The sequence below is a fragment of the Papaver somniferum genome, chromosome 8 (assembly GCF_003573695.1).
Source record: "Papaver somniferum cultivar HN1 chromosome 8, ASM357369v1, whole genome shotgun sequence".
Lineage (NCBI taxonomy): Eukaryota > Viridiplantae > Streptophyta > Magnoliopsida > Ranunculales > Papaveraceae > Papaver > Papaver somniferum.
In genome coordinates this window covers 147922039-147949527 of record NC_039365.1, presented here as the reverse complement: position 1 = coordinate 147949527, position 27489 = coordinate 147922039, and the positions used below count along the sequence as shown (strand labels likewise).

The 27489-nt window shown below is 42.2% G+C and overlaps 1 protein-coding gene across 1 annotated transcript; it reads right to left on the bottom strand.

Annotated features, from left to right (window-relative positions):
* Positions 1–5937: 5937 nt before the first annotated feature.
* Positions 5938–7104, bottom strand: LOC113306173. The gene has a single exon (XM_026555143.1). It carries the CDS (start codon positions 7102–7104, stop codon positions 5938–5940), a length of 1167 nt encoding a protein of 388 aa, XP_026410928.1.
* Between the last annotated feature and the right edge of the window lie 20385 nt (positions 7105–27489).

Genomic DNA, 27489 nt, shown 5'->3' with positions numbered 1-27489 from the left:
CTATCATGCTACTGGGATCTTCTTTCAATCCATGGTTCGCTCGTACAATCGAAAATCCGGTAACATTCTATCTTACGACCAAGTTCAATTACTTATTACGTCTGTAACTAGAAAAATCACCATCTAGTGTTGACTGAGGAACATGACTGTCCCTCACTAAGCACGAGACTTAATATTGATGGTGGATTTTCGACAAAGGCTAAAATCATAAAACCATAATATTACATATTCCTGATCCAGCAATCAGATGAATATTGAGGCTCATGTATCTCATGAAAGCATGAAAACTCATGCCACAAGAACCTCTGACTGAGTATACTGTCTCTCAGAGCATACATGAATATACAGTCTCTCAACTGAGGCAACGACACATTTCATGAATACTGAGAAATTTCAGTAATCACTTTTATATAGAATCGAACGATTGGACGACTCCTAGACAGCATGCCTGCTATTATAGAGCGATAACGTCTTCAGGACGTAACAATGTTTTCCCCGACTATATAAAAGACATGTGTATAGAATATTAATGATTGGATGGCTCCTAGACATCTTGCCTGCTAGTATAGAATAATAACGTCTTCAGAATGCAACAACGTTTTCCCTGACTATATGTAATTGTCTTGGGGTAAAAGATGATTCTGTTGATTTTGGTAATTTGGGGGTGTTGATGAGAAATGAATTCAAACGTTAAACAAATGCACTGCACGGGAATGCTTTTGGGTTCAAGAAATCAATCTGTAAGACTCTGGCCTAAACCAAGAAATGGTCGTTCCAGATTCAATTCAGTCACAAGGTGAAGGAGAAGGGTTGATCTTGGAGGGAAGCGGAGAAGGTGTTTGAGATCAGAGTGTTGAATTATGAAGGTATGGCTGTTTATGACTTGTGTAACATAAAATGGTTTCCGGCTACTTGTACTGATAACACTTATGTTCCTTTTTCAAAAAATAGATTGAAAACCTATTTATACAAGTCATTTGAGCGTAACCCTGATCTCGTAGGAAGTGGAGGAAGTTAAGTTGTGGAGTAGTGGGGCCGTGTAAGAAGTGGTGATCATGGTCACATATTCATCCACTACTCTCATCGTTGTTAACCGTCATCCTTCCTTGACACGTTGTCATAATGGGCGCGTTGCACGCCGCACGCCGTAAACCGCCAGACCAATACCCCAATAAGAATCCCCCAGTTTGTGACATTTTTGATGTCTCGAGTGAATGGGTCAAGTTATGTTACTTTCCGCTAAAATCAGCGCATAGTGCTTAAAGGTTAAATAATAAATTATTTGTGAAACCGATATTTATAAGGCATTGCTTATAATCGATGTATATAAAGCATCGTTGTTTTTGAGCTTGATCGAATCAGTCACGGATTAAGCGTCTTAAAAGCAGCATGACCGGACACCTTTGGGCAATCGTTTGAGGACCTTGCAGTCGAGCTATCACTTGGTCGATCGCTTCATGTGGAGGATAGATGACCGGTGCTAATAATACTTCTTTGCTAATTTTCTAAAAATAAATCTACACCATCCAACCAGGCTGGCGAAATTGGATGGTCGTGATCGATTTTCCGCAGTTTCAAATTGCTACTGACGTAACTTAGGGTTTAGGGGTCGTGTGACCAGACCCTCTTGGGTGAGCGATTCGAAGCATTGAATGTTGGTTCAACCAGGTCGATCAACCATGTACAAAGATGGTTTGATGGTGAGCATGCTGTCATCTCTTGGGCCACCTAAAATTAGATCTAAGCCACTCAATTTGGCTGGCAAAGATGAATGGTTGTGATCGATTTGCGGTGGTAATACATTGCCGCAAATACCAATTAGGGTTTTAAAAACGGTTACGTTCACCCTAGTGTGATCGAACGACTTGATGCATTAAGGACTTGTTGTGGGCAGGTAGATCGACCAAGGGAGGATTTGGGCCGCAAATGAACACTTTGGTACTTCTCCACTCGTTCGAGATGCGATCTACGCCGTTCAACCAGGCCGTCTAAGTTGGACGGATGCGATGAGTTTGAGACTGTTGCGGTCAGTCTTAGTTCGTTGAGCTTTTCCTTCTAGAGCGCGATCACCCTTCTTTGAGCGAGCGATTCCACGCTCTATTGGCGTGTCGTGGACAGGCCGATCGACCAGGTAGTGAGTTGGGTGACCGGTGATCACGTCAGCGCCTTTTCGATCCCAAAAACTCAATCTAAACCGTCCAACTTGGCTGGCTAAGTTGGACGGATGTGATAATTTTAAGACCGTCGGGGCCAGTCTAGCTTGTTTGAGATTTCTCTTTACTTAGCACGAACACCCACGTTGGGTTGGTGTTTGAAGCGCTTGTGAATAAGCAGAAGACTACTCGATCGACCAGGGCACTAGTGGGCCTGTCAGTGGTCACTATAGTGATTTCCTAGTTCTGCTAGGACTAGGCTATGCTTGTTGGATCGTGCGGCCAAATTGTGTGGTCGTGATCGTTTCTGAGACTGATATTAACAGTCTATATTTTCCTTAACGTGCGTCACTACCATATTCTCTTTGTGAGTGATGCAGCCCGCGTAAGTATTTTCATGCAACTTCTCAATACCGACACTTCGGGAGATTCACGCTACTCTCTTGAGAGTGAACATTTAATCGTCATGTCATGTCAATATTGGGAGCCCGACTGGGAACATAGCATAGGAAAATATCAGGCAGGTCAATGCATTAGTAACTAATGCGATAGGTTGAATTTCATAGAATATCTGGGATTGATGCACCATTCTGATAAATTTCATAAATATGTCGAATTACTCAATACATATATAAGTAAATAGGTTTGAACACTCATCAATTTCAAATGGCTTTTGTTCCTTTGCAGGATGACAGCGCATTAAATACAGGGTTTTACAATTTTGACCCTGAACTAAAAACCACCATCAGCATTAAGTCCCCTGCTTAGTACGTAACAATGACATTGTTGCGGGGTAAGTAATAGATGGTGACAGACAAGAACAAATTGAAAAATACAAGGCGTGGAAGGATTACCAGGAAACACTTGATCGACTCTTGTAATAAGTATAAGCACTGATGCACTGTTAGTCCGTCCTTGTAACATTGGCGCTCACGGGCAGCTGTCATCCTCCGTGCATGGTGCAAAGAAAACCCTTTTACACTCGTACTCCAAAAACGTTCGTGCGTATAAAAAGTGGTCGTCCTTCCTCTTTATTATTTTCTCATCCGCCCATGTATTTTATTGCGGCAGTTGTTATCCTGTGTTGATCTCCTCATCATTGTAGCAGGGAAGTTGCCGCTGCTTGAATTTGGAACAACGACCTCGCATCCCCAGATATGCTGACCAGGACTCGGAGTTGGTTTGAACCCATTCTTTCTTTGAACATCCAACGGTCCCTTCCTGGTTCTTAATTAGGGTTTCAACAAGAAGCATGACTTGGTTGGCGTTGAATCCTTGTTTATCGGATGAATCTTGTTATAACTTTCCAGTCTCGTTTTAGGGTTTCCGTCGTGTATATATATACAGGGACACCCTTATCATGCCGAGATAAAGATTCTCTTGCTGAAATTTTTGCTTTCATCATGTCATATAGAAGTGGATCATCTTCTTCGACTCAACCAGATTCTTCTGCAAAACGCAAGCGGCTGGTATCCAGGGTATGATTCTAAATATTTTCTGATTTTGAAGTGTTAATTCTTCTTTTCCTTGACGTATGATTATCCCTTTCTTTAGAGCTTCCAAATCCCAGAGCCTTGTGATGATTCCCATGTCCGAATCCTTCGAGTAAAGAAGATCATATCGGTATATTTTCCACTAGTGAATATGCATTTGTGTGTCATGGCTGGTAGGTGACAAGATCTTCTCCTTCTATTTTTTTTTTTGCAGAGGTATCTTTTTGGAACATGTGTAACAGTGGTTGACGATGATGATTTAACCACTCCTCCCCCTTCAAGATCAAACTCGCCTGTTGCTGACCTGTAAGACGCTGATTTGGGTATTTCCTCCTGTGAGTACCCCAATGCGGGCTTATGTTTCGATGTTCACATGAAATGCGCGGTGTTCTAGTTAGGAAGGAGTTCATGCCTCTGTATGCAAAAATATGGAGAAGGTACGGCCATATCGCAACTAGGAACGTAGTGCGGCACTCCTCGTTTGCTTTATTTACCACAGTGAACTGTCTCCTACCCATGATTGTCGAGATGGAAGGCGCGTCCATTCGTGATGTTGCTGAATCATCTATTGAAAAGTGGGAAGATATGATACCTACCTGTGAATCCATGGAGTTCAACATGGGCTGGTTGCGGCAGCGCTTTGATATTATCAAAGTTGATCGAGCTGGTATCATCGCCAATGTTGTTCCTGCTACGAAATATATCTTGGAAGAGGAGAAGGCTCTGGCTGCAGAATCAGAGAAGGTGGAATAGGCGATCCAAAATTTGAAGAGTAGGACTGAAAGGTAACAACAGATACTGAAAATGATGCTTTCAAGGAACTACAACTTGTTGGATGGCCTTTTCTGATCCGTACTTATTGTTTTAAGTAGGAACCATGATGTTTGATTGTCTCTCCGTTTTTTGATTTTGAACATTGTTCTTGGGAAATGAATTGCATTGGTTTTGGTAGTTGAATGGAGTTTTACATTAATATATTTTGAAGAAACTGATAACTTAGATGTGTAAAGTATGGAAAATGCTTGTGTTGCCGTGTCGTGAGATAGCGGGAGGCGGAACAATGATCAAGCATAATATGACTTGAGCAATTTTCCGTTGATGACTGCTTCTAATTTTCCTCCGTCCACTTTAATAATCTTGTAGTACCCAGTGTTATAAGCCTTGGTGATCATATAAGGACCTTCCCATTTTGGAGAGAATTTTGGTGCGGACATGTCTTGCTGAATGTGATTGGAAGTCTTCAAAACTAAATCTCCTACTTTGAAAACTCGTGGTTTTACAGCTTTGTCGTACGCTCTGGAGACCCTGCTTCTGTATGTTTGAGTATGTTCCTCTGGTTTATCTCTCCTGGAGTCTAGGATGTCCAACTCGGCAATTCTGGAGCTCGATGCTTCGGCTTCATTCAGTGGACCCCACTTGTTGCTATAATTCGAGCTGACGGAATTTTAATCTCTGCTGGGAGAATTGCGTCCGTACTGTAGACGAGTGAGTAAGGAAAAACGCCGGTAGAGCTCATAGGTGCCGTCTGATACGCCCACAATGCCATTGGTAGCTGTTCATGCCATATCCTGGGATAATCATGCACTGTTCGACTGAGAATCCGAATTAAGGTTTTGTTGGTGCTTTCGGCTTGCACATTCCCCCGGGGGTAGTAGATGGTGGAGAAGACCTGCTTAATTCTATATTCTTCGAGAAACTCTCGTACCTGCTTGTTAGTGAAAATTATCAGTAATGATGTGTTTAGGCACGCCAAACTGACAAACGATGTGTTCCTTAATGAACGCCGCGATTGTTTCTCCAGTAGTCCCTCGTAGAGGAATGGCTTCGACCCACTTGGTAAAATACTCCGTTGAAGTTATGATATACTCGTGTTGTTTTGACGACGGCGGGTTGATCTTCCCAATGATGTCAAGTCCCCAGCTTTAAAACGGCCACAGACTACTTACCGAGTGTAGAGGAGTAGAAGATGCATGAATAAGGTTTCCGTGAATTTGACATCCATTGCATCTTTGAAAAAACGCAGCTACATCTTCCTCCATGGTTGGCCAGTAGTATTTCTCGTGCATTTGGAGAAATAGTTTCTTCTTCCCCTAGTGTTTGCCTTCATGCATTTCTTTCATCATAATCGGTATTTCCGCCTCGGCCAGGCACCGTAACAGGTCACCCCCAAAGCTTTTGCGGTACAGGATTCCTTCACGAAATACGAATCTCTTGGCTCGTTGCTTCATTTTGGTTACGTCCTTCTTGTTGGAAGGGAGTACACCGTCACGAAGGTAACTGACGTACGGCTCTCACCAGTCCCTAGCGTGGCTCATGTTGAAAACCTCCAATTGATGTGGCGGTATTTGACAATTGGAGAAAGACCCTTGGATTGATCGATATTGAGTCTCCATATCCGTCCAGTAGAAGCCAAGGCGTTGAAGACGTCGGTAAAGAGTCACTACCAACGTTTTCCCGCAAATCTCATTGTTAATACAGTTAAATTGTAATTGCGCTTCCTCATCTCCAAGACATCTTGACAGAGACCCATCTGGATTCCAGTGGTACAACACTCCATGAAGCATGAAAAAGCTTCGTAGGATTTTGATATTGAACTTTCCTTGGGAGAGCGAATTTTTTAGCTCTTGAACAGTTGGATTACTCCAGTCGTCAGTTTCAGCATCTTTAGATTGTGTGATCCATGTTGACGCTACAGTCTGTCTCCTTACGATCAAAGTCTCTTCCAAGCCTTCGAATTGCAGTTTCAAGGCCAATTTGGCTAGGCAATCATCGTGTTTGTTGTTATTGCGGCCAATATGGGTTATGGTCGCATCAACAAAGTAGTTCAATATCTTTCGCGTCTCGGATCTATAGGGGTCCAGCGTTACCTCCTTGAGTGAGTAGACCCCATTCATCTGATTGACCAGCAACTTACAGTCGCCTCTTACTTCCAGGTGTGTGGCTCCTGCTTGTTTGGCTAGTGAAAATCCTACGAGGGAAGTTTCGTATTCTGCCGAATTGTTGGTGCACTGAAAGTCCAACTTGAAAGAATGTGAAAGGACTTCGCCCGCTGGAGACACTAGAACTATACCCGCTCCTCCAGTATTATTACTAGGAGTAGCAGAGTCTTCGAAATATAATAGCCATACCTCCTCTTTGATAAAAGAGATTTCTGGAAATTCCCCTGGAAGGTCTTCATGCAGTGCGGTAGTTCCTTCTCCTGGGAATGCTGCTAGCAGGTCTGCCACCGCTTGTCTTTTGATAGCTTTTGGAGGAGCGCACGTTATATCAAACTCTGATGTTTGGAGCAGCCATTTGGCCGGTCTTCCTATCAAGGCCGGTTTTGAGAGTAAGAACTTGATAGGATCAACTCTGGATATTAACACCACTTTGTTCGACAGTAAATAATTTCTGAATTTCTGCACAACGTGAACTAGGGCTAAGCATGCTTTCTCTGTTGGGGTATCTGAGTTCAGCATCCCTCAAAGTACAGCTAAAGTAGTATATGGGGTGTTCAATCCACCTCATCATCTTCCTGGGAAAGGAGGGCCCCGAAAGTAGCGTCACTAGAGGAAGTGTAGAGGCATAACGGTCTTCCTTGCATGAGAGATTTCATAACAACGGGTGATGATAATATTTGCTGGATCATTCGAAATGCCTCTTGTTGCTTTGTGATCCAAATGAAACTTGCTCCCTTCCTCAGCAAGGGGGTGAACGAAGCGATAAGCTGAGCCAAACCAGGTATGAAACCTCGGATATAGTTTACCTTTCCCATGAAGCTTTGAAGTTCTTTCACAGTTCGCGGAGGAGGCATCGTGAGAATATCTTGGGTTTTGATCGGGTCGACCTTGATTCCTTCAGAGGTGACCTGGAATCCCAAAAATTTGCCGGAAGAAACCCCGAAAGCGCACTTCAGAGGGTTCATCTTCAATTTTTACTCGCGACACCTTTTGAACACTTGGCGTAGGACGTCCGTGTGGGATGCTCGAGTCTTTGACTTGACCACTATGTCATCTACATGATCTTCAACTTGCTTCTGCATCATATCGTGAAAAATTGCAGTCATGGTGCGTTGGTAAGTAGCACCAGCATTTTTCAAACCGAAAGGTATCACAATATAGTAAAAGTTTCCGAGAGGAGTTCGAAAGGCTGTCTTACTGGCGTCGTGTTCATACATCTTTATCTGGTTGTAGCTGCTGTACCCATCCATGAAAGAGAACATGCCATGTCCGCTGGTGGCGTCTACTAGCATGTCAATGTTGGGAAGGGGAAAATCATCCTTTGGGAAGCATTTGTTCGGATCTCTGAAATCAATACAACACCTGATTTGGCCATTTTTCTTCTTTACAGGAACCACATTGGCAAGCCAGGTAGGATGGTGAATGGGCTTGATGAATCCAGCAGTCAGGAACTTTTGAATCTCAATCTTGATCTGCTCCTCCACATCGTGCCTGAACTGCCGTGGAGATTTTTTGATCTGTTTGGATCCAGGTATTATATGTAGATGATGAGTGACCAATTTTTCATCTAAGCCAGGAATTTCCTCGTATGTCCATGCGAATATGTCTTGATACTCTTTGAGAAGATCCACGATCTTTGTGAGTTCGTCCGCACATATAGTCGAATTGATGGAGATAGGTCTTGGAGATTCTTCATCCCCGATGTTGATGACTTCGAGTTCATCAGTTGTGGAGTCAGTGCCGTCCTGTAACTTTCCCGGAGCATCTGGTATTTTTTCTTGCGGTCTGCCGTTGTTTTTGCATTCTATTGGGCGGAAAGACCGAGTAATAGTCTCCCCTGCTAATTGCTAACAGTGGCGACGATATACAGTTTTCCATTTCTCATCTCGACTCTCCATGAAGGTTCGTTCCCTCTTAGTATGAAGATGAGTCGAGCCTTCGTTTGATGAAGAAGAGTTAACGTGCCTTGTTAGCGGAAGTGCAGTACAATACTTGGTCTCTCCACTCAGTGATGCGAGCCGATCTCCTTCTTCGATCGACGTCCACGCGGGGAGCAGAGTGCATTAAACCTTGCTGGATGAACCATGTGGATTTTTATTTGGGTCGAACATTTCCACGCCCCAAATCAGTGCATATGGAGACAATGACGTGGGGATACAAACAACTTTTTCATTCAGCATGGTTTTCAGGCATTGATGATACGTTGAGGGGATGATCTTATTATCATGAATCCATGGTCTCCCTAGTATCATATGATAATCTGGATCCTTCTCTATTACTTCGAATTTTACTTTTGATTGGACATGTCCTACTGATATATTCAAATTAACATACTCGTACATGCTGGCCTGGTTTCTTTCAAAGTTTGTCATCATGGTAGGCTGCCGTAATGAAATTCGAGGATGCTCCCGTATCAATAAGAGCTCTTTTAAATTCTGAATCCTTGATGCGTGCAATAACATGTAGGGCTCCGTTGTGACCTTCCTCTGCCATCATGTCATCTTTAGTAAACATGACATTATTTATGGACATTTCTGATGTTTTTAGGGCTTGATTGTGTGAAGGAGCCAAACGTGCATCTAGAGCTATCTGATTGATTGCAGCAAACATCTCTGCTCGTTGATCCTTTGAGAGGTGTAAAATCTCACACAAACTTTCCACTAGAGAAGCGGCCTCCTGGTCCACTGGCCGTTGGTTGGTGGTGAAGTTATTAATTCTCTATCATATATTCTCTATCGTCTCTTTCATCACTTCCATGTTCCTCGTGTGTATTTCCTGTACTAGATCCAATTCTATCAAGGTCGGAATTTTTCCATTGGTTGTGTGATCAGATAGAGCGCTGGAAGGATGAACATCACCACTTGAAGGATACCGCTCAGAGTTTGGATTTGAATTGATCCTAAGACCAACCATTTTGAATTTGAGAAAATTGTATTGAAATTTAAAATTGATCTTGCAACCGAGAGATTAATCTCCCTCTGTGGTCGCCAATTGTTTTGGGGTAAAAACCGATTCTGCTGTTTTTGGTAAGTTGGGGTGTGTTGATGAGAAACGAATTCAAACCCTAAACAAATGCACTGCACGGGAATTCTTTTGGGTTCGAGAAATCAATCTTTAAGACTCTGTCCTAAACCAATAAATGGCCGTTCCATATTCAATTCGGTCACAAGGTGAAGTAGAAGGGTTGATCTTAGGGAGGGAAGCAAAGAAGGTGTTTGAGGTCAGAGTGTTGAATTATGAAGGTGTGGCTGTTTATGATTTGTATATCAGAAAATGGTTTCTGGATACTTGTGTTGATAACACTTATGTTCCTTTTTCAAAAAAGATTGAAAACCTATTTATACAAGTCATTTGAGTGTAACCCTGATCTCGTAGGAAGTGGAGTAAGTTAAGTTGTGGAGTAATGGGGTCATGTAAGAAGTGGTGATCGTGGTCACATATTCATCCACTACTCTCATCGTTGTTAGCCGTCATCCTTCCCTGACACGTTCTCATAATGGGCGTGTTGCACGCCGCACGCCGTAAACCGCCAGACCAATACCCCAGTAAGCATCCCCCAGTTTGTGACATGTTTGATGTCTCAAGTGAATGGGTCAATTTATGTGACTTGCCGCTAAAATCATAACATAGTGCTTATAGGTTAAAAAATAAATTATTTGTGAAACCGATATTTATAAGGCATTGCTTATAATCGATGTATATAAAGCATCGTTGTTTTTGAGCTCGATCGAATCAGTCACGGATTGAGCGTCTGGAAAGCAGCATGACCGGCCACCTTTGGGAAATCGTTTGAGGACCTTGCGGTCGAGCTGTCACTTGGTCGATCGTATGGGAAGGATCGATGGTCGGTGCTCATAATGCTGCTTTGCTAGTTTTCTAAAAATAAATCTATGCCATTGTTTTGCGGTAAAAACTGATTCTACTGTTTTTGGTAATTTGGGGTGTGTTGATGAGTAACGAGTTCAAACCCTAAACAAATGCACTGCACGGGAATGCTTTTAGGTTCGAGAGATCAATCTGTAAGACTCTAGCCTAAACCAAGAAATGGCCGTTCCAGATTCAATTCGGTCACAAAGTGAAGGAGAAGGGTTGATCTTAGGGAGGGAAGCGAAGAAGGTGTTGAGATTGGGGAGGTGTTGGCTGTTTATGACTTGTATCAGAATGTTGAACTGGCTTGCACAGTGTAAGCTATCAGTTCTGGGTGTTTTCTGGATATTGTGACAAAACTTCGTTTCTCTGTCCTTTTTTTTTTAAAATAGGTTGAAGAACCTATTTATACAAGTCATTTGAGCGCAATCCTCATCTCGTTGGAAGTGGAGGAAGTTAAGTGATGGAGTAGTGGGGCCGTGTAGGTGATTATCACACGATCACGCCTTTTCCCACTTCCCTCATCATCGTTAACGTTCCATGCCTCCTGACACGTTCTCGTAATGGGCGCGTTGCACACCTCACGCTGTAAACAGCAAGACCAATACCCCAATAAGTATCCCCCAGTTTGTAACATGTTTGATGTCCCGAATGAGTGGGTCAAGTCGTGGGACCCGTCGCAAGAAATATCATACGGTGCTATCAGGTTAAATAGCTAAGTTATTTATGGAATTGATATTCATGAAATATCGTGTATGCTCGATACATGTAATGCATAGATTTTAAGCAAGCAGCTCAAAACAATCAATATGTATGAAGCATCGTTGTTTTAAATCTTGATTGAACAAGTCGCGGATTAAGCGTCTCAAAATGGCAGCACGTCCAACCATCTTCGAGTGATTGTTTGGAGGCCGCATGGGAGGGCCACCATCTGGTCGATCACTCCCTGTGGAAGAGTGGCGGACGGTAATCATTGAGGCGCTTTATTAATTGCCTAACTTTTAATCCAAGCCGTCCGACCAAGCTGGCAAAGTTGGACGGAAGATATGATTTACGACACATATTTGCTACCGTTGAAGAATTTTCGGGTTTTTTGAGGTGAGCGAACATCCTCTTTGGCTTGATCGAATCCAAACATGGGTGCTAATTTTGGAGGGACCGACCATGCATGCATGGAGACGGCCCGCCGACGTGCATGTCTACACCTCTCTGTCCCACAAAGATTCGATCTAGGCCACTCAATTTGACCGGCAAAGATGAGTGGTCGTGATCGATTTGCGACAAAAATATATTTCCGCAGAGGGTTTAAAAGCCGTGTGGCATGCCATCTTTGGGCGTGTGTTTCGAGGCACCGATTCCTAGTCTGCATAGGTCGGCCAGTCACACGTAAAGGTGGGCCGATAGTGATTACGTTGACATCCTTGAGACCTCTTGAGTCTATACCTACACCATCCGTTTAGACTGGTGAAGATGGATGGTTACGATCAATCTACAACATATGTGCATTTCCGCAAACCCTAATTAAGGTTTTGAAACAGTCACGTCCTCGTGACTTTGTCCAAGCGGTTTGGCACGCTGTGAGCCTCCTCTTGGAAGATAGTGGGGCCCATGTTGGGCTGACGGTGAACACATGTGCACCTTCCTGATGGTCCTAAATGCGATCTAAGCCATCCAAATAGGTTGGCTAAGTTGGATGGTTGTGATCGATTTAAGAAACTAGTGGAGTTCCGCGACCCTTAGAAGCATCACGTCTGCCATGATTCGAGTAAACGTCTCATTGCTCCATGGCCTTGCCGTGAGAAACCGATTGGGTGAAGGAAAAGTGGGCCCGCCAACGTGTGCGTTAGCGCTTCCCTGATCATTCATGGGATGATCTAATCCATCCAACCAGGCTGGCGAAGTTGGACGGTTGTGATAGTTTTAAGACTGCCCTGAACAGTCTATGCTCGTCGAGCTTCGTTTTTAACAACGTGATCACCATGTTTAGGGTTGGCGTTTGCCAACGCTGGAATGTGTTTAAATAAAGTCAAATTTGTTGGGACAGTAGTAAGCCCACCGGCGGTCAATACGGTGATTACCTAGTTCTGCCAGGAGTGGTCTGGGTTTGCTAAAACATGCGGTCAAATTGTGTGGCCGTGATTCTTTATGAGGCTGATATTAATAGTCTAGATTTTCCTTAAGGAAGTCAAGCATAATCGAGCCAACTTAAAAGTGCGCCGATACGAGATTCTCTTTATCAGAGACTGATGCAGCCTGTGTGAGTACTTTCATGCAGACTTCAATACTGACACTTCGGGAGATTCATGCTACTCTGTTGAGAGTGAACATTAATCGTCATGTCATGCCAACATTGAGGGTTCTCTTGAGGAATATAGCGTAGGAAAATACAAGGCACACAATGCATTAAATGGATAATGCTACTAGGAAAATTCATAGAATATTCGGGATTGTTGCACCATTCTGAATGAATTCCATACATATTGAATTGCTCAATGAGTGAAGAGGTTTTTTGCACTCATCACTTTTTAAATGGCTTTATACCCTTGCAGGGCGTCAACACATTAAATACATGATTTTACAATTTTAGCCCTATTCGAAAAATCACTATCAACATTAAGTCTCCTGCTTAGCACGTAACAGTGACATTGTTGCGTGGTAAGCAATGGAGGGTGACGGTTAAATATAAAACTTATGAGGCAAGGTAGACAAATGTTACCAGGATAGAGGCCGGATAGGTCTTCGAAAAAGATACGCTTAACAAAGTATCAAGGCTTGCAGTAATCGTCCTCCTATCACACGTCAATTGCCTCCAGGTAGATTTCGAAATTTGCTAAACTCCATTGCGCTCGATTGCGAGAGGCCTTGACTTAAGTTGCTTGGAGTCCGGACTGCTGAGTCGCAACGAAAATCTTCTTTAAACTCCTGAACATTGACTGGAATGGAATTGCGTTCATTCTGACCCTTTATCTCATAGGCTCATTCTTTCCCTTCTTAATGCGATGGTGAAATGCTTGGAATGCTTGTATTGGCAAAATCTTCCGGAGTCTTTGAGTGAAGTAAACGAGCTGAGAGGCGTTCTGTTGCCGACGTGCTGCTATCAAGTCTTCAAGGACTTTGCTCTAAGCGACATCCTTTAAAACATCCTGTGAATCTTGGATGGTTGTATGGAATGGGATGCGATGAGCAGTCCCCAGTTACACTTCATATTCGATGGCGTGGCTGGATACGTGAAACCATCTATGATTTGTACTTTTGGAGTCTTTAATGCACATGTACGGCTTCATGTTGAGAATTTTTTGCGGCTCGTAAAGCTTCAACGGTGATGATGCTGATATTAGAAATGAACCGGTTGAGGGACGTGAAGGCATCCTGGCAGTCCCCAGGTGTAATTATCCCGAGCTTATTTTCTTTTGAAAGACTACTTCCATTGCATTTGATGGTAAGGTTGGAGTGTCTTCAGCCTCTGAAGAGAGCGCTGAAGCGGCTTCGGGGGAGAGTGCTGAAGAAGCTTCGAGAGAGAGCGTTGAAGAGGATTCTTCTGAAGAGAGCGTGCGTTGAAGCGGCTTCTTCAGAGAGGGCATGCGTTGAAGCGGCTTCTGGAGAGAGAGCTTTGAAGCGGCTTCTTCTGGAGAGAGCGTGCGTTGAAGCGGCTTCTGGAGAGAGAGCATTGAAGCGACTTCTTCTTCGGTTTGATTTTCCCTTGTAAATTACATGCTTCTCGATTGACCATCTCCCTTGTGTTGAATAAGTCCTTGACTGACGGAGAAGGAATTTCATGCTGAGCCTTAGTCCCCAAGCGTGATTTACCTCTATCCGTAGTGGTTATTGCTATGGTGAAGCTCTGGCTGGTATCAATCAACGAGCAACAACAGTTATTGGCAACAACTATTATCAGAAGAGACTGGGAAGGAGAGGCGTGGTAGCTACTTGCACGATCTTGGCAGTCTTCATATAATGGTAGAGATCGTATCGTTATTAGAGGGAGAAGCTGATGGAACCGATAGCTTCCTTGATGTTTCCTCATGGAACGGAAAGGAGGGAAACAGTCCCATGACCATGAGTATCTACTGAGCTTTCAACTTCATAGATGTTATAACGCTGGGTTTCTGAAGAAATAATTTGGGAGAGAGTTGGAGTTGAACCCAATGTTGATGAGGGTAGTACGAGTTGCTGATCATGAGGCCTTTTTGCGCCTACGTTGTGTTTCATAGACATCTAGGCATATCGCTGGTATTTAAACAATACATCTTCTCTCTCGAATACGTCTACGTCTTTGGGCATCTTGGAATCATAATGACAGCGGGCTTGCGTCTCTCCAAATTCAGCATCTTTGAGATGGGTAGTACTAAGCAGTCTCCAGTGATGCTCCTTTGCCTTTATCATCTTTGGATCGTGTCTTTGAGGAATAGGGAAGTCTCCTCATACGAATGACTTAACTAATAGGTTTTGCAAATATGATGAAGCTCTTGACATGGAGAGTCTGTGTGTACCTCTTAAGTCTCAGGCGCAACCTCCTTTGGTGACGCAACTACTTCTTCTACGGGAGACGAAATTCTGAAAGCGTCCCTCATAGATGTTGTTGCCGTCGAGCAACATATGGAATATCTTGGACGTTGTTTTATCATTGTGGCAGTCGTGCATGTGATACTGGAGTTGAAGTGGGCAATTTTAGACGCGCGGGATGTTGTATCTTGGTGGTTTTTCTCTTGCTGCTTCAGTGAAACCGCTTACAGAAGGTTGAAGGTTTTATTGCCTGTTGGTCCGACGTGTTGAAGAAGCTTTATCCTCCATTCATGTCATGAGCAGTGTGACTGGGTGCACTGTTTCTGAGGAGGTGGTTTCAAACTGGGAGTTCCACTGAGATGTGTTCAATGCTTCCTGGTTCTATGAAGGGTTTTATAAGATCCAGAAGCTGCAAGATTAAACAAATGAAGTTCCCTACGTGGACTTCATTGCTCGGAAAGAGGAGGAGATCGATAGGCTATCCTTGGAATTGAAGTTGAAGTAGGCTGTTCTCCGCAAAATGAAAGGCGCTCTTTCCAAAAAGAATGAGTTGTTGCTGAAAGACTTCCCCTGAATACTTGCACATTTTCTTTTATATTTTCCTTTTAGGTGTCTTGAGTGATGTAAGGAATTCCTTTCACAGTTTGTTTTTATGGTTTTTGAACTAGTAGGTGATTGAATTTTTGAATTGGTTTATTTTTGAGATGATTTTATGAATGACATTCTGAAAGGAATTATGTTTGAATCGGCTGAAAGCCGATATTCTGGTTTTGAATACGATCATTCTGAGTATCTTGTAAAAATTGCAAATGTTGCATAAAAAGGGAAAAAATGTAATGTGGTATCTAAGAACAACTACATCATTGACTCCCTTCCTCAATGCGGGACGCATGCGTCAAGTCCCCAAGCTTTAAAAATGTAAAATTGTCTATCAAAACTTACTTGTTCATAAGATCTCGGTTGAATGAGACTTGAATTCTCCAAGGGTGATCACTTCGAATCCAAGTTGTTATGGCGTGCCTCGAGAAACCCGTAGTTGGTTCGATCGCTTCGATGAAACTGCACACGTTAATATTCGGAGAAAGGGGGTAACTCTCCTGAGTTAATCTTCCTTTGGAGAATATGCTTCAGGCCGTTGCGTTCACTGGTAGAGAGATGAATGAATATGTGACAGTGGCAGTACCTCGGGTCCGTTATCTCTTGATCATTTGGAGGACGCCATACGGAAGTTAATTGAACTTCCCCGTCTTGCACCCAAACTTCTAATTTTTCCAGAATCTTCCTTGTTGGAAATGGGAAGTGCGGGTATTCCAGATCTGGTTTCTCTTGCATTAACAGCTGCCGTCGTGAGAAATTCCGTGGACTTTGGTACGAAGCTCGTTTCAAGGGCGGAGTAGAGACGCGAGCGTATTTTGACGCAAACGCAGACCGTTTAGCTCGGCGATCTTGTAGACGCATAACTTTTCTCAAGGACTCTGCATCGGTAACAGTAGCACTATGAGGTGGTAGAACTAAGCACCGTTCATTAGTGCAATCTTTGTTTTCTTGAAGGCCTTGGTTGATTTCTCCTTCTTCAGGTGCTTCTGGCAGAGAGTATGTCTGATGTCTGCATCGGTGATGGCATTCGCTGGGTGGACGCTTGCCGATTCCTACTACATTCGGTTTACATTCCTTAGAATATGAAGCATCTCGTCTTGCTGCTTGGCGATGTTAGCTTGATTCGCGAGAACATCTTCTAACATCCTGGCCATGTCTTTCATAGTGGTTGGATTCTGATCACTTGTGATTTTCGGAGAATTCAACTGGTAGGGATACATCACGGAGCGGAAATTGAGATTGTTGATTGGAATGAAATCAGGTTAATGACTGAGTTTTAGAACTAAGATCTACCCGTTCTCAATTTATAAAGATTGAAATGAAGATTGAAATCAATTTTTTGCAACCGAGAGATCAACCTCCCACTGTAGTCGCCAATTGTTTTGGGACTAATTTTTGTAACATGGGGTGTGTTTATGAGAAACGAATTCAAACCCTAAAAAATGCATAGGTTCGAGAGATCAATATGTAAGACTCTGTCCTAAACTAAGAAATGTCCATTCCAGATTCAATTCGGTCACAAAGTGAAGGAGAAGGGTTGATCTTAGGGAGGGAAGCGAAGAAGGTGTTGAGATTGTGGAGGTGTTGACTGTTTATGACTTGTATCAGAATGTTGAACTGGCTTGCACAACGTAAGCTATCAGTTCTGGGTGTTTTCTGGATATTGTGACAACACTTGGTTTCTCTGTCCTTTTTTTTATATAGGTTGAAGAACCTATTTATACAAGTCATTTGAGCGCAATCCTCATCTCGTAGGAAGTGGAGGAAGTTGAGTGATGGAGTAGTGGGGTCGTGTAGGTGATTTTCACACGATCACGCCTTTGCCCACTTCCCTCATCATCGTTAACCGTCCATGCCTACTAACACCTTATCGTATTGGGTGCTTTGCACGCTGTAAACCGCCAGACCAATACCCCAGTAAGTATCCCCCAGTTTGTGACATGTTTGATGTCTCGAATGAGTGGGTCAAGTCGTGGGACCCGTCGCAAGAAATAGCATACAGTGCTATAAGGTTAAATAACTAAGTTATTTATGGAATTGATATTCATGAAATATCGTGTATGCTCGATGCATGTAATGCATCGCTTTTAAGCAAGCAGCTCAAAACAATCGATATGTATGAAGCATTGTTGTTTTAAAGCTTGATTGAACAAGTCATGGATTAAGCGTCTCAAAATGGCAGCACGTCCAACCATCTTCGAGTGATCGTTTGGAGGCCGCATGGGAGGGCCGCCATCTGGTCGATCACTCCCTGTGGAAGAGTGGCGGAAGGTAATCATTGAGGCGCTTCATTGATCACCTAACTTTTAATCCAAGCCGTCCGACCAAGATGGCAAAGTTGGACGGACGAGATGATTTACGACACATATTTGCTGTCGTTGAAGAATTTTAGGGTTTTTTTAGAGGTGCGCGAACATCCCCTTTGGCTTGATCGAATCCAAACATGGGTGCTAATTTTGGAGGGACCAACCAGGCATGCGTGGAAACGGCCTGCCGGCGAGCATGTCTACACCTCTCTTTCCCACAAAGATTCGATCTAGGCCACTCAATTTGACCGGCAAAGATGAGTGGTCGTGATCGATTTGCGACAGAAATATATTGCCGCAAAGGGTTTAAAAGCCGTGTAGCATGCCACCTTTGAGCGTGCGTTTCGAGGCACCGGTTCCTAGTCTTCATAGGTCGGTCGGTCACACGCACGGTGATTACGTTGACATCCTTAGGACCTCTTGAGTCTATATCTACACCATCCGTTTAGGCTGGTGAAGATGGATGGTCATGATCAATCTACAACAGATGTGCGTTGACGCAAACCCTAGTTAAGGTTTTGAAACAGTCACGTCCTCGTGACTTTGTCCAAGCGGTTTGGCACGCTGTGAGCCTCCTCTTGGGAGATCGATCAAGTGGGGCCCATGTTGGGATGACGGTGAACGCATTTGCACCTTCCTGATGGTCCTAAATGCGATCTAAGCCATCCAAATAGGCTGGCTAAGTTGGATGGTTGTGATCAATTTAAGACACTAGTGGACTTCCGCGACCCTTAGAAGCATCACGCCTGCCATGGTTCGAGCAAACGTTTTATTGCTTCATGGCCTTGCCTTGAGAAACCGATTGGATAAAGGAAAAGTGGGACCGCCAACATGTGCGTTAGCGCTTCCCTGATCATTCATGGGATGATCTAATCAGTCCAACCAGGCTGGCAAAGTTGGACGGTTGCGATAGTTTTAAGACTGCCCTGAACAATCTATGCTCGTCGAGCTTCGTTTTTAACAACGTGATCACCCTGTTTAGGGTTGGCGTTTGTCAACGCTGGAATGTGTTTAAATAAAGTCCAATTGGTTGGGACAGTAGTAAGCCCACCGGCGGTCAATGCGGTGATTACCTAGTTCTGCCAGGAGTGGTCTGGGTTTGCTAAAACATGCGGTCAAATTGTATGGCCGTGATTCTTTTTGAGACTGATATTAATAGTCTATATTTTCCTTAAGGAATTCAAGCATGATCGAGCCAACTTAAAAGTGCGCCGATACGAGATTTTCTTTGTCAGAGAGTGATGCAGCCTGTGTGAGTACTTTCATGCAGACTTCAATACTGATACTTCGGGAGATTCATGCTACTCTGCTGAGAGTGAACATTAATCATCATGTCATGCCAACATTGAAGGTTCTCTTGCGGAACATAGCGTAGGAAAATACAAGGCACACAATGCATTAAATGGATAATGCTACTAGGATAATTCATAGAATATTCGAGATTGTTGCACCATTCTGAATGAATTCCATACATATTGAATTGCTCAATGAGTGAAGAGTTTTTTTGCACTCATCACTTCTTAAATGGCTTTATACCCTTGCAGGGCGTCAACGCATTAAATAAATGATTTTATAATTTTAGCCATATTCGAAAAACCACCATCAACAGCCATCCAACCAGGCTGGCGAAGTTGGATGGTCGCGATCGATTTGCGGCAGTTTCAAATTGCTGCTGACGTAACTTAGGGTTTTGGGGCCGTGTGACCAGCCCTTCTTGGGTGAGCGATTCGAAGCATTGAATGTTCGTTCGACCAGGTCGATCGACCATGTACAAAGATGGGTTGCTGGTGAGTATGCTGTCATCTTTTGGGCCACCTAAAATTAGATCTAAGCCGCTCAATTTGGCTGGCTAAGATGGATGGTTGTGATCGATTTAAGGGTAATACAATGCCGCAAACACCAATTATGGTTTTAAAAACGGCTACGTTTACCCTAGTTTGATCGAACGACTTGATGCATTAAGGACTTGCTGTGGGCAGGTAGATCGACCAAAACAGGATTTTGGCCGCAAATAAACACTTTGGTACTTCTCCGCTCGTTCGAGATACGATCTACGCCATCCAACCAGGACGGCTAATTTGGACGGATGCGATGAGTCTTAGATTGTTGCGGTCAGTCTTAGCTCGTTGAACTTCTCCTTCTAGAGAGCGATCACCCTTCTTTGAACGAGCGATTCCACGCGCTCTTGGCGTGTCGTGGATAGGCCGATCGACCAGGGATTGAGTTGGGTGGCCGGTGATCACGTCAAGGCCTTTTTGATTCCACAAAACTCAATCTAAACCGTCAACTTGGCTGGATAAGTTGGACAGATGTGATGATTTTAAGACCGTCGTGGTATGTCTAGATCGTTTGAGATTTCTCTTTACATAGCGTGAACACCCACGTTTGGGTTGGTGTTTGAAGCGCTTGTGAATGAGCAGAAGACTACTTGATCGACCAGGGAACTGGTGGGCACGTTAGTGGTCACTATAGTGATTGCCTAGTTCTACTAGGACTATGCTATGCTTGTTGGATCGTGCGGCCAAATTTGGGGCCGTGATCGTTTCTGAGACTGATATTAACAGTCTAGATTTTCCTTAACGTGCGTCGATACCATATTCTCTTTGTGAGCGATGCAGTCCGTGTAAGTATTTTCATCCAGCTTCTCAATACTAACACTTCAGGAGATTCACGCTACTCTGCTGAGAGTGAACATTTAATCGTCATGTCATGTCAATATTGGGAGTCCGGCTGGGAACATAGCATAGGAAGATATCAGGCAGGTCAAAATGCGATAGGTTGAATTTGATAGAATATCTGGGATTGATGCACCATTCTGATAAATTTCATAAATATGTTGAATTACTCAATACATATATAAGTAAAGAGGTTTGAACACTCATCACTTTCAAATGGCTTTTGTTCCTTTGCAGGATGACAACGCATTAAATACAGGGTTTTACAATTTTGACCCTGAACTAAAAACCACCATCAATAGTAATAAATAAATATGACGCTTCAACTAGATCATATCTCCCAATCCTCAAATAATTAATGCTCCTAGACAGCGTGCCTGCTATTATAGAACCATCAATTAATTATTTCTAGTCATTAAATTCATTAACTGAATACTTGAAAATATTCTATGTTTTCATAATATTTCATTACTTCAATTCATGGATATTCCCAGAAGAATTCCATGGGTTAGTAATAAATATTCAACGTACGGGCATCTGAGCCGCTATCGAGTAAGCCCCGACCAAAATAGAGCAAGTGTACTCAGCAATAATGCACTAACGAGCACTTGAATGCACGAACGAGCATTCAAAAATACGAAGGAACTATGAACCTATGCAAAATAGGAAAAAATAATAATAATAAAATATTGGCTAAGGCGCCAAGGGACTGGGCCCACCGGCCGGCCGATCGTGACGTGGCCAGTCCCATGCCTAATTCTTTATTTTATCATATTTTATTATTTTTCCCTGATCTCATGAAAATCCCATCATTTTGAACAAATATCCTTCGTTTTAAGGTAACTTCTCAGTTTCATGGTGTTTCCTTCGTATCAAGGAAATAATATAAAATAAAGAAAAGTGTCACGGGACCGGGTTCACTAGCCGGTCGATCATGCCCTAGTTGTGATCGGTCCCACACCTTGCATTCCTCATTATTTTATTATTATTATTCCCTTCATCCTATGAAATTCCTCAGTTTCATGATATTTCTTTCACATCAAGGAAATAATATAAAATCAGGAAAGGTTCACGAGACTGGGCCCCTAGTCGGCCGACCATGCCCTAGGCATGGCCGGTCCCACACGCCCCTTATTTTATTATGCATGGTGCCTTGATGATGGTACAATCATTGGCGATACTCTTGAGGTTTCCAAAGACTTACGCTTGATTGAAATTGAAGGACCGTGAAGAGGTTTACATCTCAACATCAAGAAAACAGAACTCTTTTGGCCTTCGATTGATCCCAGAAGTACTGTTGATGGTGTTTTCCCTCCTGGTATTGGTAGACCTTCTAATGGTGTCAAACTTTTAGGTGGTCCTGTGAGTCGGGATCTGAACTTTATTAGTGATATGATGTTGAGTAGGGTGAACAAGACTGTTCAACTAAAGTTTGCCATAAAAAAAACTCTAGGATCCTCAAAGTGAGATGTTATTACTTTGCAATTGCACTGGGGTATCTAGGCTATATTTTGCAATGCGCACTACCAACCCTGCAGCCCCTCAACAAGCTACTGAGATTGTTGATGATCACCTGTTCAAGTACTTGAGACTCCTTGTTACTGGAGACAGTCCTGGTTTTGGTACTTTACAGCAGAGACTTTCTACCTTGACCATCAAGGACGGTGGCTTGGGAATTTACACCATGGAAGACACCCGCACCTATTGTTATCTGGCTTCTCAGAGCCAGACTTCTTCACTATAAAATGTGATACTAAGTAACTTGTTCTCAACAAACAAATTCTCTGCTTATCAGTTGGCTCTTCAGAACTTCATCCAGGTATGTGGAATACCGTCTTCTTATTGCGTCGATGATACTTCCCCTATCCTCCATGCATTCCCTGGCAGTCACTTATTTTGATGCAGTTAAGAAGCAAATCCCATACCAAGTTAAGAACGCACAAGATTATTTGTTAGCTTTACCGATTAGTGGGCTTAACCAATGCCCGGGGCCTAGACAGTTCAAGGCTGTCCTTTGTTACCGTCTTGGTATCCCATTGTTTGTTAAGAATGGTTTATGCTCGAGCTGCAACAAATCTATGGATATCTTTGGGGATCACGGGCTCCATTGTGATAAAGATGTTGGGATTAAGTTTCGATATGACTTTGTACGTGACATTGTTGCTGAAATTTGTTACAAGGCTAGCGTACCTTCCCGCAAGGAAGTCTCTCTTGGGTTTCTGTCAGATGATGACAAAAGCTTACGGCCTGCTGATATTCTCGTCCTTAACTGGGAAAATAGTCAAGATGTGTGCATGGATGTTACAGGTGTCTCTCCTTTCACGGGTGATGGTATTCGCTCTTTCATTCCAGGCAAAGCTATCTCTAGTGTTATTTCGCGTAAACGCACTAAATACTTGGACAAGTGTGTCTCTCATGGATATGGTCTGGGCGTTCTAGCTTTCTATACCTTAGGGGAACTTGGAGAAGATACTTTATGTTTTTTCAAGCGTCTGAAGAATTGTTTAGCTAACAACGACGCAAATAGTGGTTTTGGTAGTTTCATTTTCATAGGCTAGGCATTGCTATTCAAAAAGGTGTTGGTGCCCAGCTTGTTGCTAGGTTGCCGCCCAAAGCTTTGCAATCGTCAAACCATTAATTAAATAATCACTAAAATATACTAATTTTTTATTAAAAGAAACAAATACAAGGTACAATGTCAACGACGACATCGGTGGAAGGCAAACGAGCGACAAGCTGAGTGCCTACACCCTTTTGAATAACAATGCCTAACCTATGAAAGAGAGAATCACCTACCTTGGAGTTGGCATCATGACCAATGAGACAGTTTCTCAATCTTCTCAGAAAAGTAATTGTATCTTCACTTAGCTCGCCTACGGTAGAAAAGGCCAACATCCTAAATCCATATCCAAGTGCAGCACACTTGTCGAGGTATTTGTGACATTTACGCGTAATTGCAACTGAAATGGCATGCCCTGGAGTAAAGTTGCGTGTCCAGGCAGTTGTGAATGTCGAGACACATGTTACATCAAAGCATACATTTTTACCATCTATCCAATTATACACGAGAATATCAGCTGGCTTATTATTATTATTATTATAAAAATCACCTCAGAGGGCCTTTATTGAACAAAAGAAAGAGTCATTATTATTATTGTTTCCTTCATCTCATGGAAAGTCCTTCACTTTAAGGAAACTCCTTTGTTTCAACAAACTTCTTGATTTCATGATATTTCCTTCAAATCATGAAAATAATATAAAATTAGGAAAAGTGCCATGAGACCGGGCTTATTGGCCGGACGGTCATGCCCTATCCATAGCCGGTCCCATACTTTATGATTCTTTATTTTATTATTATTTCCTTCATCTTATGAAGTTCCTCAGTTTCAGCAAAACCCTGATTTCTTCATATTTTCTCAAATGTTGCTCAAACGCGCATCAAAAAATATCAAAATCCTCAGGACTGAGACACAGACACTTTGGTGACATGGGCATATTACCTTGACCGACCAAGGTTGGCCCTTTAGCTTGCAAGAAGCCAGTCCCACATATTTTCATAATTTGACCTAATTTGTTCATATTAGGTTCAAACTCTTCCAAACAACTTGGAATTTCATCAAACAATCGTCATTAGATCCCATGACCAACCATGGCCGGTTCCATGACCCCTTGGTCGGTCCCTCACTGCGTCATAATTAGGTTTTATCACCTAAGGCTCAAATGAGCATTATTTTGATAAATGATTAAACCAGCATTTAATCATCCTTTGACCAACTGGTCTTCAAGAGACTTTGGTATTTGCTCACTCGAGCATCTGGGCGCCTACATGGCCGGTCCATCATCCCATGTAGTCGGTCCCTCCTTTACTCCGTGGTTAATTTTCAATAAATCATCAATTAATCAGCAATTGATCAAAATTAGGGTTTTGAATCCAAGGCTCATAATTCTGAGCAGGTTCAAACACTGATAATTTTACATTGATCCCGTGATCAACATTTTAATTATTATACTCGGCCCAGTCGTCAGTATCTTAAATTAATATTTCATTTGGTCCCACTACCAATAATTCATCAAACGAGCAACATTCCCTCAAATGAGCAATATTTGCTCAGACTAAGGAATATCGGTTCAACTATCAATATTCAACAATTCATCTAATGAGCAACATTTACTCACCTTAAATATCAAAAATTTATTCTACAATTATACCTCTGTCTCAACAGACACGTTCAATTCATGAGTCCTAGAACATTTACAAATAATGTTCGACTCAGCAATACAAAGACTCACCGTCTCATAAAGTCAACAACTGACTAACTAAACACAAGTCTGCCTTGCAGACTCCACAATCACGAGACATCAATCGTGTCATATGGGGGATATCAACTAGGGTTTTGTTCTTGTGGTCTACAGCACGTGTGTTCATACACACGATGAGAATGTGAGCAAGTCGTGCAAGCAGTTAGAGGAGTTAGCAAAGTAGTGGGTATGAAATCAACCAAGTCTCCGCACGATGAGAAACTGGTTTTAACACGATTTCCACTTCCCCACTCTTGGACTCCAGTAACTGTCACACTTCATGGGATCAAGGTGTCTACAATTCTTGCAATATAAATAAGTCTCTGAATCATGATTGAAAAAAAACAAGACAATCTCTCGTCAACAGACAACAAGAGATTAAGAACTCAACGTCTGAGCGATTACTCTCAACAGAGCAAAATTCAATCAATCAGAACTTATCTTATTTCTTCACGCAGAATACACAATACACCTACAATCTTCGACCACCATTGATCTCACACATTTCTCAGCTTCCCTTCTACAGATCGACCCATCCTCTGTTGTAACCGAATTGACTCTGGAACGACCATTTTCTTGGTTTAGGCCCGAGTCCTACAGATTGATCTCTCGAATTCAAGTACTCCCTTTTTGCAGCTTTCTCAGTTCAAGGAGTCTTTTCCGCTCGGTCGTCTCCTCAATTCCTTAAAAACCAGCAAATCGTTTTTCCCATCTACACTCTTACAAGGACCGATTCCCATTTTGTGATCGGTTGTACCTCTTACTAGGATCGGTTCCCCTTTGCCGAGAGTTGGTCATTACAATTACAACAAATTGATAATACCATCTAAGGTGATTACTTAAGATCGGTTTCACTAATAAAAGTCATACCAATACAAAAGTCAGGCCTTGTGAATAGTTTTACCAAGAACATAAGCAAGTCATAAGCGGTTATACTAATCACACATATTGGTAATTCAAAATATTTGAAATGAATAACAATACTAATAAGCCTAGTGATTTCCCTTTCCATTCACAAAACAAGTTCATGAATTTACTTCCTTTAAGCGAATGTAAAACATTGTTTCCTAGGATGAAATCTTCACCTCATACCCATACATATTTCACAACAACATTCAAACGATTATGTCGATGTCTTATATACGACGTTCAAAAGATAAGCGTTATACTTCGTATTGTATTCCTTAATACTACGTCTAACTAGAGTATAATCATTCATAGCTTCGTAGTTATGTTTCCAATATGAACGACTTGAAAGATACGTTAGGTAATGAAACTGTTCAAGTCAAATATTACTAACCTCAAGAGGAAGGATGATGTCGTTGTAGCTCCTTACTTCTTCGCATTCTTCAAGTCTTCACGTAATACTTGTAATGTCTCATATCCTAATACTTTTAAGCTAACCTATACGAAGTTGACTCTAGTAAATAATCAAGCGACTCTTTAAATGAGTTTTGGTTCACTAAAATATGACAACCAAACTTGACATACCAACGCTTGGTGGGTTCAACCGAGCTATACTCTAACACATACTGCACTTTATCTCATACACTTAACGGTAAATACAAGTAATTCTAATTAAATATTAGTAGATCATACGATTGTTAGACGTATCTGATATCTTAAGGCCAAAAATAACTTATTAGGTCCAGAAATGCACGTAGTGACAGATCCATATCCATGACCAATTAGAACTCATGTTTACTTCACAGAAATTCTAAACAAGACCCTAATACGAATGTAAAAAGGATGATAGACAATATTTGCATCACAATCATTAAGAAAGGAAATCCTAAAGACCGTTCAAAAAACAAGATTAAACTCAAGAATCACTTGTATCACTGTTTGTAAAAAAAAAAAGATTGAAATCTCATGACTTGGGAATTTCCTAACTCCATTAGTTAATCTATCAACGTCGTAATAGATGGAAAACCTACCTGCTGATTCGCGGCATAAAAATCTTCCCATCAACATCAAACTTTAGCTTCCATAGTTCTATTCAACTTCTTTTCCTCTACCAATTCTCCATCCAAGAGCCGCACATACACTTCCTGTGCTTCTTTTAGGTAAAAAAATGGGGGTCTAACAACCACACACAATATTTCGTTCGGCAATCTGTATGGAATAACTCCAATATAATTCCAAGAAAATCAACTAGACAGTTAGACTCAATCAAGGAAATATATCCAAGAGTTATATCTCTGTTTTTCAATGTAATCAGCAAATCAAACAGATAGAAATCCATATTATGAGAAACAACTTGAACGGTACCAAAGACCAATATTCAAGTGTCAATCAATTTCAATCAACAACCAAATTTTGGATTTACCAATTGATTGAACTACGTACAACCTGTGATATTTCAATTATATAAATAAATAGAATGCGAAAAAGAAAAAACACAGATACCAGAAGTTTTGTTAATGAGGAAACCGCAGATGCAGAAAAACCCCGGGACCTAGTCCATATTTGAACACCACACTGTATTAAGCCGCTACAGACACTAGCCTACTACAAGTTAACTTCAGACTGGAATGTAGTTGAGCCCTAACCAAGTGAAAAGACGAGGGTACCCAAATATACCTCAATCTAAAACTTTTCCTACCTATAATCCCTTTCTCCGAAAGTGATTGTCTATGGACTGAGTCGAGACAATA